General features: G+C 55.9%; 6 protein-coding genes across 6 annotated transcripts; 3 read left to right on the top strand and 3 right to left on the bottom strand.

Moving 5' to 3' along the window:
* The first annotated feature begins 163 nt into the window (after positions 1-163).
* Positions 164-1,823, top strand: B0H18DRAFT_974040 (uncharacterized protein). The gene is made up of 7 exons (XM_048043972.1): positions 164-265; positions 325-379; positions 433-477; positions 526-566; positions 623-702; positions 751-1,351; positions 1,405-1,823. Exons 1-7 carry the CDS (start codon positions 171-173, stop codon positions 1,613-1,615), a joined length of 1,128 nt encoding a protein of 375 aa, XP_047899853.1. The 5' UTR covers positions 164-170; the 3' UTR covers positions 1,616-1,823.
* Positions 1,819-2,943, bottom strand: B0H18DRAFT_1113874 (NRDE protein-domain-containing protein; the record flags this gene model as incomplete). Its single annotated transcript, XM_048033039.1, has 4 exons — positions 1,819-2,122; positions 2,178-2,609; positions 2,664-2,840; positions 2,900-2,943. 4 exons carry the CDS (start codon positions 2,941-2,943, stop codon positions 1,819-1,821), a joined length of 957 nt encoding a protein of 318 aa, XP_047899854.1.
* A 779-nt stretch (positions 2,944-3,722) lies between these two features.
* On the top strand, positions 3,723-5,536 carry B0H18DRAFT_867990 (actin-like protein ARP6; the record flags this gene model as incomplete). The annotated part of the gene is made up of 9 exons (XM_048039907.1): positions 3,723-3,986; positions 4,050-4,118; positions 4,175-4,298; positions 4,352-4,496; positions 4,552-4,707; positions 4,757-4,932; positions 4,996-5,131; positions 5,183-5,245; positions 5,299-5,536. The coding sequence occupies 9 exons, from the start codon at positions 3,723-3,725 to the stop codon at positions 5,534-5,536; spliced, it is 1,371 nt and encodes a 456-aa protein (XP_047899855.1).
* Positions 5,537-6,213: 677 nt separating this feature from the next.
* On the bottom strand, positions 6,214-9,284 carry B0H18DRAFT_1113876 (uncharacterized protein; the record flags this gene model as incomplete). The annotated part of the gene is made up of 4 exons (XM_048033040.1): positions 6,214-6,271; positions 6,323-7,436; positions 7,589-7,835; positions 7,893-9,284. 4 exons carry the CDS (start codon positions 9,282-9,284, stop codon positions 6,214-6,216), a joined length of 2,811 nt encoding a protein of 936 aa, XP_047899856.1.
* A 327-nt stretch (positions 9,285-9,611) lies between these two features.
* B0H18DRAFT_1082040 (domain of Kin17 curved DNA-binding protein-domain-containing protein) lies at positions 9,612-10,624 on the bottom strand (the record flags this gene model as incomplete). Its single annotated transcript, XM_048031476.1, has 3 exons — positions 9,612-10,067; positions 10,118-10,527; positions 10,609-10,624. 3 exons carry the CDS (start codon positions 10,622-10,624, stop codon positions 9,612-9,614), a joined length of 882 nt encoding a protein of 293 aa, XP_047899857.1.
* A 186-nt stretch (positions 10,625-10,810) lies between these two features.
* On the top strand, positions 10,811-12,255 carry B0H18DRAFT_974062 (DUF2407 C-terminal domain-containing protein). Its single transcript, XM_048043973.1, has 5 exons — positions 10,811-11,113; positions 11,170-11,409; positions 11,465-11,609; positions 11,666-11,894; positions 11,984-12,255. The coding sequence occupies exons 1-5, from the start codon at positions 10,937-10,939 to the stop codon at positions 12,066-12,068; spliced, it is 876 nt and encodes a 291-aa protein (XP_047899858.1). The 5' UTR covers positions 10,811-10,936; the 3' UTR covers positions 12,069-12,255.
* The last annotated feature ends 52 nt before the right edge of the window (positions 12,256-12,307 follow it).

A 12,307-nucleotide genomic window follows, 5' to 3' on the forward strand; every position in this document is an offset into this window, starting at 1 on the left:
CAGCTGTCCGACCAATTTCGGTGCGGCTTGTTGCCAGAATCTTGCATGATTCGCTGCATGTCGACATTAACTGGGTTCTCTCGGAGCCACTGCCTGGCGTCTAGTCCGTGGCGTCTGCGGGTACATAAGTACGTACCATCGCCTGTGTCGACCCTGACCATCTTACAAATATGACCCTCAACTCAGACTCGCATTCGCCCCCTCTCCAGTTCAAGGGAGAGATCATGGACTTTGACTTGGGTGCTGAGGTAGACCATCGCAAGAGGTGAGATATATACCGTCTTCGTCGCCAGTGTCGTGCTCACCTCCGCGACCTGTCATCAGACGCCGGAACCGGACTACACAGTCGTGTCTTAACTGCCATACTTCCAAGAGGAAGGTGAGATTATCGTTGCACTTCGGTGCCGGGGTGCTAATACGGCTCATTGTCAGTGTGATCGCAAGCGCCCATGTCAACGGTGCATCCAACTGGGATTGGTAAATTTCCACAACTTGTGGAGGGATACGAGGCTAAACTAGCTTCAGACGGGGCTCTGTGTATACGAAGTCGATGATCCATCTCTTAGGTGTGTATCTCTCCAGTGGAGCCCGTGTAGCCATCGCTAAATGGCGACCATGTCAGAGATGATCCTAACGTCGATGAGGCTACTCGTCTACGAAACAGGATCGCTGAGCTGGAGAGCCTTGTGAGGGAACTTCGTGGTGCGTACATTGTTCTTCACGCGCTCCACAATGCCGACTCTTCTCCAGGCAAGCCTCACCCTCGTTGGGCTGAGCCTAACTACTGCGACGGCGATGCCAACGAGAAGTGGCACTCAAGATCAAGCAAGCGGAATGCAACGTCCCAGTACCCAAGGAGTAGGGACGGCCTAGTCGCCAGTGCTACCTCGCAAACTTCCTCCGTCAAAACCGAGCAGCCGACCGACTTCTCTCGCCACCAACTCTATAGCCTCTCGTCGTCCCCAGGATCGCCCGGCTCTCACGAGGAGATATCCGCTTCGCAGGCATACTATCGTAGCTATGCCCAGCAGCAACCCCACGGCGAGGCTGCAGTATATTATTCCCCGTCGTCTTCGAGCTCTCCCATGGGCTACGACAACGGGGATTTGCCGGTGCAGACGAACGGAGACCACTACTCACACCATTCATATACCCGGTCCGCGATGCACGCCGCCGACGCCCAGGTCTCGCCCTGCTCTTGCTTTAACAACCCTGCTGCCGCCCCTCCCTTGATGGCGCTCACGACCCAGCTTCGCACTGCTTCACACATCCTGAGACAGCTGCCGGAGCATCATACGCCCCACGAGTGTCGCATTCTCAACAGAATCGTCGAGCTCGACGACATCATGCAGTGAGTCCGTTTTGCTTCAATCAGCAGTCAAATAGTTGACGACAGCATCACAGCGGCGGTGTCTCTGGCTATATGTCAGATTCTTCATACGACACGGCGGTTCCGTCGTCTGCGGACAGTGAGATCATGTCGCCGACGTCGGCTTCAAGCCAGTCTAGCCTGAACACGCCATTGCAGGAATGGCCCGCGATGGAAGCGCAGGCTGCATACGAGTACTATCCTGTCCCGACAGACTACCAGAAAGCGTATCATCTTGCTGCATGATGTTTATTGATATTTTGCTTTGCCTCAGGGGACTTGGTCGTCATATTGGGACATTACGGGCACCTTTCTGACTGTATGGCATGTATAATCCGGCTAAGGCTTTGGGACGTTTTCGTATGCTCTGTTTCTTGCTTACATGAAACTCGATACATTGTAGTGTATATCATCGACTATAGATCTCGCGCAGAGACTGCTTGGCAATCCTAGTGTGTGCGTTCGGCGCTACTAATACTGTTCAGATCAATTTGAAACTGGAAGATACGCTGGCTCTTGGCATCTGCCTTCACAACATCCCCATTTGTATCCAGCATCCAGACGTCTCGTTCTACGAAACAGACGCTCCCATCTCTGCGGACAAGCAACACGGTGGAAAGGCGAGTGCCGTAATACTGCTTGTGATCCGGTGACTGGGTCACTTGCACAAGGATAGGGTCTACCTGGATTGTATTGCGGAGAGCGGCTCGATCTGCGGGTGCAGGATCGCTGGTCCAGCTTTCGGTGAAATCCCTCGCGGGTGTCAGCACGCAGTCAGGACAGAGGAGCTAAAGCATGCGGTACCCACGTCAGAAGTTGGAATAAACGCTCCGAAAGCTCGGCGTCGCTGATGCCTTCTGCGGCGGTCTCGAGCACATCTTGCAGCGCTTGTGTTCCCTTCTTCACCTTTGGCCAGTCGCTCGCGCCCGCACAGTCGATGCCATTGGACAGTCCCCCGCACCGCATTTCGGCATCCGTGAGGCCGCGCGCGGTTATCCTGCCGCCCCCGCCAGTATTTGTCACGAACGCTGAGTCGAAGTGCAGCTTGCGCCAGCCTTCGGGGTGTTCTAGCCGGGGGGCGAGGAGGAGCAGATTAAACCCAGCGAACCTGCCGTTCTCAGCGACGAGCTTATCGACCTCATCGCGCAGGGGTGCTGTTGGCGTCTTCGGGAGTAGGAAAGACGACGCCAGCTCGCCCCGGCTGGACGCGTACTTCCTTGGAGGTTCCGTGATGTTGGTCCTATGGACCCTTCTGAGTGCCGGCCTAGATGATGCTGAAAAACACACGACTTACAGTATCGCGACTCTTCCAGAGCGATTCAACCCCGCCCAGGTCCCTCCGGCGAGGAGGTCTCTCCCAGATAAGACTTTCCCATCCAGGTCTTCGGCGCGACCAATGGGTTCAAAGGTATGGAAATGTGCATTCGCCGTCGGCCGGGACAGGTATTCGTCTCGGTTGCTGCATAGGATTCTATAGACGGCAAGGTTTGTCAGTTTGGGGAAGCGACGATAGTGGCGCCGTGGACGCACAGGGCATATGCAGGATGTTCCAGGGACCAAAATGCGACACACATGGCAGACTGTGGGCCCAATCACAGGAAGGGCCTCGATCTCAGGTGATGTCCTCGAAGACGTCCGTTCTGGCAGATGTGTCGGCGAGGACTATCCTCAACTCGACTTGAAGGCGCGACCGGCGCCATGAATTACGGAGCCATGCATGGGGCGAACTCTCTCACCTGCAATGGGATAGCTGGCTGTACCGCCTTCCAGTTATTCACAAAGTGAACCCGAGCGTAGGCCGGCAACTGTAGAGCAAGCTCAAGAAGCCGGGTGAACGTCACTATAGTCGGACTTCACGGACACGAGATAACCTTACATGCTGCGGCGACTTGCTGAATTGTTAGTATGGAGTAAGGCAAGGGTGAGCTTCATTGATAGTGGCGAGACAGCAGACGCCAAATACATACAGAGGCCAACAACGAAGCTTACTACTATTCCTGTTGTTCAAAGTACAATATCTCCGTCAGGATCTCTAATGATTGTCCGACCTCCGGGTCGTCCGACTTGGATCTTATGGTTGAGTCAGGAACCAAGTGCCGCCCAGTGTCGCGCGCTGTGCCTGCTAATGTCTGCAAGGAGGCCGGCAATGATTAGGCCTTCGACGGTGGTCAGGCCTTCAGGACGTCGGGGTTCAAACGTTCACATGCGCCCGAGTCTCACGCGACTTGTGGGCCGCCACCGCTCAGCGCAACTGTCCGCTCCCTTGTCCTCGCCTCATCCCTCAGGCCCATATCTGCACAACAAGGCACCCGATACGTGCCAGCTGTTTCTGCATGCGACCAGAGTCGGGAGCATGAGGTCTTCCACGGTAATCATACTGGACAATGGCGCATCGACAATAAAGGCAGGTGCAGTCGGTGTGCATAACTCCGATCCCAGGTGGGTTGCCGGGCTCAGGCTTACCATTCCTAACCTCTCCGCGCTCAACCTGTGGGGATGCAGGATCATCACCAACGCCATAGTGCGCTCGAAGGGCGACAAGGCTACCTATATTGGTCATGAGCTAGAGAATTGCCGCGACTATTCTTCGCTACACTATCGCTTGCCTTTCGAGAAGGTGATGATATCCAGCTATCCGAATGATAAACATAAGGTGCTCATTCTGATTGCCCTCAAGTAGGGGTATCTAACAGACTGGGATGCCGAAAAGGCTATATGGGACGGAATCTTCTCCCATGAGGTTCTCGCTGTCGGTAGCTCTCCGGCCGCGAATTGGTATCCTAACTGACACAGACATGATGCTAGGTGAACACGGCAGAGTCGTCACTCCTCATCACCGAGCCCTATTTTAACCTACCCAACATACAAGACGTGTATGACCAGTTCGTCTTCGAAGAGTACGACTTCCAATCATACTACCGCTGCGCACGTGAGTTCCTTGCAAATCGAATCGCGAAGCTGCCATTCAAGCCTGTCTTCTAGCCGCGTCTCTTATACCGTACGGGAAGCTTTATTCGAGCCCGGGCCAGCCTGCGCCGGAGTGCACGCTCGTGATAGATAGCGGCTTCAGTTTCACTCACGTTGTCCCCATTCTCAAGGGGGCAGTTGTATGGAACGCAGTCAGGCGGTGAGTCCGAGATGGCTACCCAGCTCAGCCCGTGTGGATTGATGACATCCGTCAGCATCGATGTCGGTGGCAAGATGCTCACAAACCACTTGAAAGAACTGGCGTCTTTTCGTCAATGGAACATGATGGATGAGACACACGTTGTCAATGCCATTAAAGAGAAGTGCTGTTATGTGTCCACTGACTTCAAGAAAGACATGGAGACTTCCCAGTACGTCAACGCATGTGTTGTCAAGGTTGCTCTCTCTGAAAGCCTGCAGCCTCGATCCAAGAAACAATCTCATTGCACAGCAGTACATACTCCCGGACTTTTCGATCAACCGGGCCGGGAGGGTGCGCCGACCAGACGAGCCACTTGAGGCGCAAGCCCAGGTGATGCACATGAACAACGAGAGGTTTACGGTGCCGGAGATCCTCTTGCGCCCAGACGACATTGGTGATTGAGTTCTCCTCATCTCCGCCCGGGTCGGTCTGACTGATGGCTTGCGCTGATCGGCAGGTCTAGGGCAGTCTGGCATTGCCTCCACGGTGGCACAAAGTGTCGCCCTTCTTCCCAGGGACCTTCAGGGAATGTTTTGGGCCCACATTGGACTTATTGGTGGGAATGCCAAGTTTCCAGGATTTCGCCAACGCCTGTGAGTTCCTTCCGCTGGTCGGCGATTCGTCAATGTCCTCACGTCATGCAGCGAGTCTGAGCTGCGCGCGTTGGCCCCTGTCGATTGCGAGGTCTCCATTCATAACTCAAAAGAGTACGCGCTTCAATCGGTGTCTAGCCGCATTCGTACTGACGGGGATGCTCAAGCCCAATCCTGGAATCGTACCGGTCTGGGGTGGCCTTTGCCAAGAAACCCGTGTTCGCGCAACAAGCGGTGACTCGAGCGGAGTACCTGGAAATGGGAAGCAATGCTTCTAGAAGGAAGTTCAGGGATTGGAAGCCGGGCACTGTGGACGCGAGCAATGGGCCTGCCATTGAGCAAGCAAGCAGAAAGGGTCCTGTGAGGAATCAGCGAAATGAACGGGATGACAGCGCACGCTCATGAGGAAAGTTACAAAAGATAAAGGCAAGGGCCGCGCTACGACAACCCGGCGATAGGACTCAGTATATGCGCGATACGCTCCCTCGAGAGCAGGCCGCGCGCTCATAACCGAGCATTGCGAGGCTGAGCTTGGTGACCGTCTACGATACTACGATAGGGTTGGTTGGTTCCTTGGTTGTCAGGTACATGTAGACATAGCTCACGCACGCTTCCATCACCCCTTTCAAGTCCTCGTCGCTAACCATGGACCTTCACCGCGGCTGCGAATAGAGGTTATCAATGCAACGTAGTAGGAGCGCGTCAAATGAAGCATCACGAAGCCCGGTAGGTTGTTCGTAGCCCGCTTCCCTCCTGAACTTTGTCAATTCCAAATTATCGTATATAGCCGCGAAGCGGCCAGTGTGGTGGATGTGGTGGATGCGCCGGAAGAACGACTTCGACGCTGTGGCGGGTGAGTGGTAGAGGATCTCGATGGACCTCGCCGATGGCCAATCTCTCGTTCGAGTAGGACAGTGCTACAATGACGCATATACACCAAAGTCCCGGGTATATACAGACCAAGATCCCGGCTTGTGGCCGTGTACGATATGAAATGTTGTCCAGAAAAATATACGTTCACAAGCAGCCGTTCGCCCCAAACGTCGGAAGTACGTCTCGGGGCTCCCAAAGAGTGGGGTTGGTTACAGGACGTCCCGAGGACGCGGTCTGTTGCTTGGGTCTCTCCAATAATGGTACCATCTGGATTGAGTTGTGAGCGTTATTGAGCGCGGAGAAGTATATCCAACTTACTCGGTGACGAATGCCACTTCACGTAGAAACCGTGGAGGATCGTGGGGAGTGAGCGGTGCCACACCCGCGTCTCTCCAGACTCTCGCCGGGAGGGGCTGATCGGGAAAGAACCACCGGTCGGTGAGAGGCAGCTGGGGATCCTCTGGCGTCTTCCATAACCTCTGCAGGTCTGCCCAGTCGCGGAAATGTCTTGCGTTCATCACCCTCACGCCCTCGCTACCCAGATCGAACCTTGCATCCGAGTCCTCGTAGTCGGTGACCAATAATCTCGTGCCGAAGACGGCGTACTGCCTGCTCCCCGCGAACCGCTGCGAGTACCACGGATGTTCTTCTAGCTCTGGCCACACAATGTCCTGGCCCGCCAGGACGCGATCAAGGTTAGCTCCGACGAACTCGGCGAGTCTATTCCCACGAGCGGTTTGCTTGGCTAAGGCGTCGCGGTTGAAGAAGTACTGGTGCACCTGAAGGTAACACTTGCCGAAGTCCCCGATGGGTAGTTCCTTCGTTGCGAGATAATTGACTTGCACCTCAGGCGTCTGACCGTCCTTGATGTGGTCCAGCACATCTGACATACCCGTGAACCCGACATGCGTGTGCATCTGCGGCTGAAGCTGTTCTAAACTCAGCCGCGCGGAGGAGCCTTCGGGGAATTGTTTGGCCCAATGGCTAGTGTCCAGCTGGTAGGCGATGTACGAGCCCTCTTTCCACTGACGATAGTAGTCGGGGTCTGCCTCAACGGAGTCGGGGTCTGCCTCAAAGGAGTCGGGGTTCGCCTCAAAGGAGTCGGTGTCTGCCTCAAAGGAGTCGTAATCTTCCTCAGAGGGGTCGGGGTCTTCCTCAGCAGAGTCCCGCCCACCAGCGGGCTCTGCCTTGACAGGCGGTTTTGACGGACGTTTTTTGGAGGGGGGCGTTGACGGAGCTAGAGCGGGTAACGGCAGGGCGCGCGATGTGGAGGGGTATCTTGCTGCGGGTGCCGTCAGGACTTCTGTAGATTCGTCACGACTGGGCTGGCTCTTTGCAGTTGGTCGCCGCGGTGCCCTCTTCTTCTGAGGGGCTTGAATAGGCGGTGGGGAACCTGGCGCGGCCGTGGGAGAAAGGCGCGATGGGCCGGGTACTCCTTCAGCTTCAGCCGTCGCCCGCGTGCGCCGGGTCCTTTTGCTTGGAGGCACAAGGACGTCGGTCGGCTCGACCGGAGATTTCTTGCGCTTACGACTCTTGGAGGTACTGGAGGATGCCTCGGCGACGTGGGTTGTGTGCCCGACGTACATGAGACACCGTGCGCGAGGGGTGGTCCTGAACGCTTGAAGTCATGCGCGGTTTCAGGATCGGGGAAGAGCGGAGGTTCCGGATTGAACGGGGGATCAGAGACCAAGATAGTAGGCGGTGGTGGTGGGATGGGCAGGGGAGGAGCGTAGGCTGAGGCCCACTCAAATGGGCGTTCGGGAGCAATAACAACGCCAGACGGAGGCAGAGCAGGATCCTGTCCCGACGCTCCGTCCCAATCAAGTGGCGCCTACAATGTGACGTTGAGTCTTTGCTGAATGCGCTGTCAAGAAGACATATTACGTACCTGAACACGAGCGGCAGTACGGTGAAGAGGATGATGATGCGTGTGGTCTTCCTGCTTGGGTGGCGGTATCGGGTATGGCCGCAAGGGAACCCCATGTTCTAGCATATAATGCTGTGCCCAGGAGTTGCGAGGGCGAGGGACAGGTGTCTTGCTCCTGCCGGTCATCGTATGCGCACGATTGAGCGGCATGCCTGACGCGCCAGGTAAGAGGGGTTGATGATGGCCTACAGGACCAACAGAGTGCGCGCGAGGTAACGGTGGGTACGTGAGTTGGGCGCGCGACGCGACGGATGGGGCGTGCGCGACGGATGCTCGTTGTGGGGCAGGCATACTGAGGGCAGAAGATGTGGTGGACATGGTGGAAGACATGGCGTGACCATCAACGACGTCTGGGTATGCATCGACTGCCGCCGAGCGCGCTCTCCGTGGCCTCGCAGCTGTCTTCTGTGCCTGAACGGCAACGTCTGGAGGCCCTGGCGCAATTGACGATGTGGTAGGACCGGTATGCGCGACTTGATGTCGGCTTCCTGGCCTTGAGAGTTCTTGTGGCGCATCGTCGCGGGGTAGTGAGAAGCCAACGGAATATGCGGGAGCTGCAGGATGCGACGGAGAAGCTCCTGCCGAATAAGTTCCAAAGTCTGCATGAAGCGGCGGAGGCGCAGCCACGGGTACCCAGCGGTCGCCGACGATCAATGAAGGGTCGGCAACATATATGCCAGAACCGCTCGCGTCGGAAGAAGGGCCCGCGATGGATGTGCCAGACGGGCCTGCAGTATACGACAGGTATGAAGAAGACGCAGTGCGTGCAGCAGAAGCAAAGCCGGATGTGGATGCGGTGGCGTCAGGCGTAACATTGGGGACTTGAGGCAGGGAAGGCGGCACGGACGAACGGACTGAAGACGACGCACTACTTGTGTTATATGCAGCAGAACTTGAGCCATGCGTCGACGCGGCGTCAGACATAACGTTGGGAAGGTGGAGCAGGGAAGGCGGCACGATTCGGCTTGGACCTCCGGTCTCTCTCGCAAGTAGTTCAGCTCCCTCCCACCAGAACTCGGGATTTGATACGCCTTTTTCCGGAAGCGTTGCCACCGACGTCTCACGAGATTCGTGCGAGTGCAATGGCGGTGTGGGCACGGAGAGGTTGGTAGCCGGTGCATCGTGTGCAGGTGGGTTGACTTCGGCCGCGTCTCCAAGACTATTGTCCCAAAAGTACGGCCCTGGTTCATACGGAACGAGCAGGCGTGGATCTGTAGAAAATCCAGAATCAAAAGCAGTATAGTCGTCGATTGAGCCTGATAGGTCGGGGGCACCTGCACTAAGTTCGTCGATTTCGGTCGATGACAACCCCAACTCGGCGAGGAAGTCGAACGGGATGTCGCTGTTGGACATGTCGAGTGATGTCGAGTGATGTCGAGAGACTGTGGAGTCAATATGTGAAGAGGGGAAATGCATTCCTTCGCCAGCACCCCCATTATGTAGTATGCGTGGGGTCAAAGCGTCGTGGTGGCTGTATATGGGTCCCAGCAGCGCTTTGACAACCGCAACACAAAGGACGACGGGGCGATGACGACAAAGCGAACCACCCTCTTCAAAGCTTATCATTGATGGCACGAGGGTCAAAGCACTGTCAGGACAATGTTGTACAAATAAACACAAAATCCGAGTATAACAATAGTCGTACCGAACGCCCGGCGCCTAATACAAGAACGTACAAGCCTACGCCACATCTTCTCGCTCCATGCGTCGCCGCTTACGCTGATGGTCCTCGAAGATCAACCTTTCCGCAGCGGTCATTGGGGCCTCCCTCTTCTTTCCGTGAATCTTCTCATCGTCCGCTGATGCTGAGCCAGTCGCCGAGGACACTGCCGCTGCTTTGAAGACATTTGGCCGTTTCAGCGGGTTGACAGCAGGCTTGAGCGGATTGGCACTGAGTTTCAGGGGGTTGAGCTTCAACCCGCCTGGGGGGCCTGCGCTCGAGGTAGCTAGGGCCTTCGGCGCAAAAGACAGGACAACTTTCTCCGTGCTTTCATCGCGCTTCAATCCCTCCTCTACAGGCGGGGGTGGCGACTCGGATGAAGTCGTCGCTGCCGCCCGCTCTATCTGTTCGCTGAGAAGCATTCGCTCACGTTGCTCATCGGACATAGTCATCCGCTCCTTCTTGAGCGACGCTTCCTGTGTAATGCAATGAGCACTACAACGAGCCGTGGAACCAGTGAGCGCACCTGCTTGGCCAAAGCCTTCGGACTGTTGTCGATCCATGCAATGAACCAGCCTTTCTCGGTCTCATCTACCCTCGCAACTCCTGTGCGGCCAAGGTGCTTGCAGAACTCGGTCAGCGTGACCCATCGTGTCGCGTTCATGTGCAGGTGGTGCTTGTCATGGATGAACTCCTGGTAGACGGTGTTCGCCTTGACACGCTTCGTCCCGAAACGGCGGGAGAGCAGTTGCACGAACTCGTGCTGGAATTCAGACGAGAAGTCGGAGATGTGCCGCCCGGCGTTCTCGCCCACAACGAGCATCTGCCGCAGATGCGACTCCGACTGTGCGTGACATTTGAAGCCGTTCTCGTCTCGGCATTGCTTCTGGCACACTTGACAGTACCAGCGCAGCCGCTGAAGACCTTTGACTTCATCTTGTTGGCCAAGTACTTTGGCGTGCCGACTGCGTACGGGAATTAACAGCAGTACAAATGATATACGCAAGGGCAACATACCTTCTGCTCGAGGCATGATGTTGATGTCGGTATGTGAGTAGGTCTATGAGGACGATGTATAGATCAGTCTGAGTGAGCGTAGAAGCGCAAGCACTGTTCTGAGCCGCGCCACAGCATTCCGGCGGAGTCGCAGGCGTCAGTGTAAGCGTGGGACATTGTAAATCCGAGTTTGGGAACAACGAGACTCCGCATTTGTGGGTGGCGTAGTTACCTCTCAGCCACCGTGACCTACCGCGGCTATACTTCGTGCGACCAGCAGGTCTTCCGTCAGTGCCTTTCATTCCTGCTCTATCGGGCTCTACGTGCTGTCTACTGGACAATTTTCGTTATGCCGAGCGAGAAATTCAAAGGAAAGCAGCGAGCTGTCGACTCCGAGTCAGAGGCGGGCCCCAGTCAACGGCCTCTCTCCAACTCCAAGGACTTGGTCATTCGGTTCACCGAAGGGCTCCCTGACTTAACCTTGCAGGTCGCGGAAAGCGATGTTGTTCGGGACATCAAGCGCAAGGTACGCTGCAGACGAAGGCGCTTTTCGCATGAATGGCAATGTCATTGCGGTCGCAGATTCGGGATGCTAGGCCACAGCTGGAGAGGCGTCGTCTAAAGCTTATTCTTTCTGGCCAACTGCTCGTGGAAGCGACCCCACTTCATCCTCGCCTCGCATCCCTGGAGCAACGACAGCGTCGTGCTGTATCTGGGGATGCTCCCAGTGAAGAGAAAGAGCAGACCCCTAGTACCACATGGTTGCATTGTTCTGTCGGCCCACCTCTGACGGATGGCGAGGAAGAAGAGACCGAGATACAGGTACGTACCGGAGGTTGTTCGTTATGGTTAATTGCGCCCGCTTATCGTGGAACAGACGGCGCAACTCAAGCCCCTGCGAGGTTTTGACAGGCTAGCCGCTGCCGGTTTTTCCGAACAGGACATTGCAAACATCCGGCTGCAGTTCCATGCTCATTCCGCCGGCGACTACCTGGACCAGGACTTCGAGAGTGACGAGGATTGTGAGCCACTCCCTCGCTGTCTCCTCTTGCCTTCTCCCGCTGATGATTGCCTGGAGTCGAGGAACACGCGCGCGCGCTCGAAGAGCAATGGATTGACTCCTTCGATAACGGTGGAGGAGCGTCGCTGTCGTCTCCGTCTTCGCGCGCGTCTCACACGTTCCTGAATGGCATCGTTGTGGGCTTTTTCTTCCCTCTCATACCGCTGTTCTTCATCCGTGCGCCCAAACCTGCGGTATTTTGGGACGACGGTAGCGAACACGAAGCGACCAGTAGCCCCATTTTCTCGTGAGTCTCCGCCCATGCTCTGACTAAGGCTCGCGGCTAACTGACTCGTGTGTGCATGCGCGTGGTGCGCGCGTGTGTGTGACGTGCAGACGACGTACGCAAATCGGGATCATTGTCGGCTTTCTCTTGAATGTCATATTTGGGATGTGGACTTATCTGCTGACCTCTCCCTGAACCCTTTCCTACGCTGTACAGGGCCGACGGTCGCATCTGGCCCGAAATGTACTTCTATGGCTAGTCACCCTTACTTTTAGCGATACCTACACAGTAATGCAATGGCGTCGTGTCTACATGTCTAATATGTGTCTGATCATTGAATGATCATGCTCCCATTGCGACTCGAGAACTCTTCAACTTCGGGGCACATACTGCTGTCTTGATTGCTCTCACAAGAACATAGCAATATACGCGCT

This window comes from Fomitopsis serialis, assembly GCF_022376445.1.
Source record: "Fomitopsis serialis strain Sig1Antser10 chromosome Unknown B0H18scaffold_3, whole genome shotgun sequence".
NCBI lineage: Eukaryota > Fungi > Basidiomycota > Agaricomycetes > Polyporales > Fomitopsidaceae > Fomitopsis > Fomitopsis serialis.

What these genes read in the sequence shown, in the direction of transcription:
- B0H18DRAFT_974040 (XM_048043972.1), top strand. Translation starts at nt 171, where the DNA reads ATGACCCTCAACTCAGACTCGCATTCGCCCCCTCTCCAGTTCAAGGGA. An exon ending in GAGGTAGACCATCGCAAGAG is followed by an intron (nt 266 to 324) that starts GTGAGATATATA and finishes ACCTGTCATCAG; the next exon opens with ACGCCGGAACCGGACTACAC. An exon ending in GTCGATGATCCATCTCTTAG is followed by an intron (nt 567 to 622) that starts GTGTGTATCTCT and finishes CGACCATGTCAG; the next exon opens with AGATGATCCTAACGTCGATG.
- B0H18DRAFT_974062 (XM_048043973.1), top strand. Translation starts at nt 10,937, where the DNA reads ATGCCGAGCGAGAAATTCAAAGGAAAGCAGCGAGCTGTCGACTCCGAG. An exon ending in TTCGGGACATCAAGCGCAAG is followed by an intron (nt 11,114 to 11,169) that starts GTACGCTGCAGA and finishes TTGCGGTCGCAG; the next exon opens with ATTCGGGATGCTAGGCCACA. An exon ending in CTTCGAGAGTGACGAGGATT is followed by an intron (nt 11,610 to 11,665) that starts GTGAGCCACTCC and finishes GATTGCCTGGAG; the next exon opens with TCGAGGAACACGCGCGCGCG.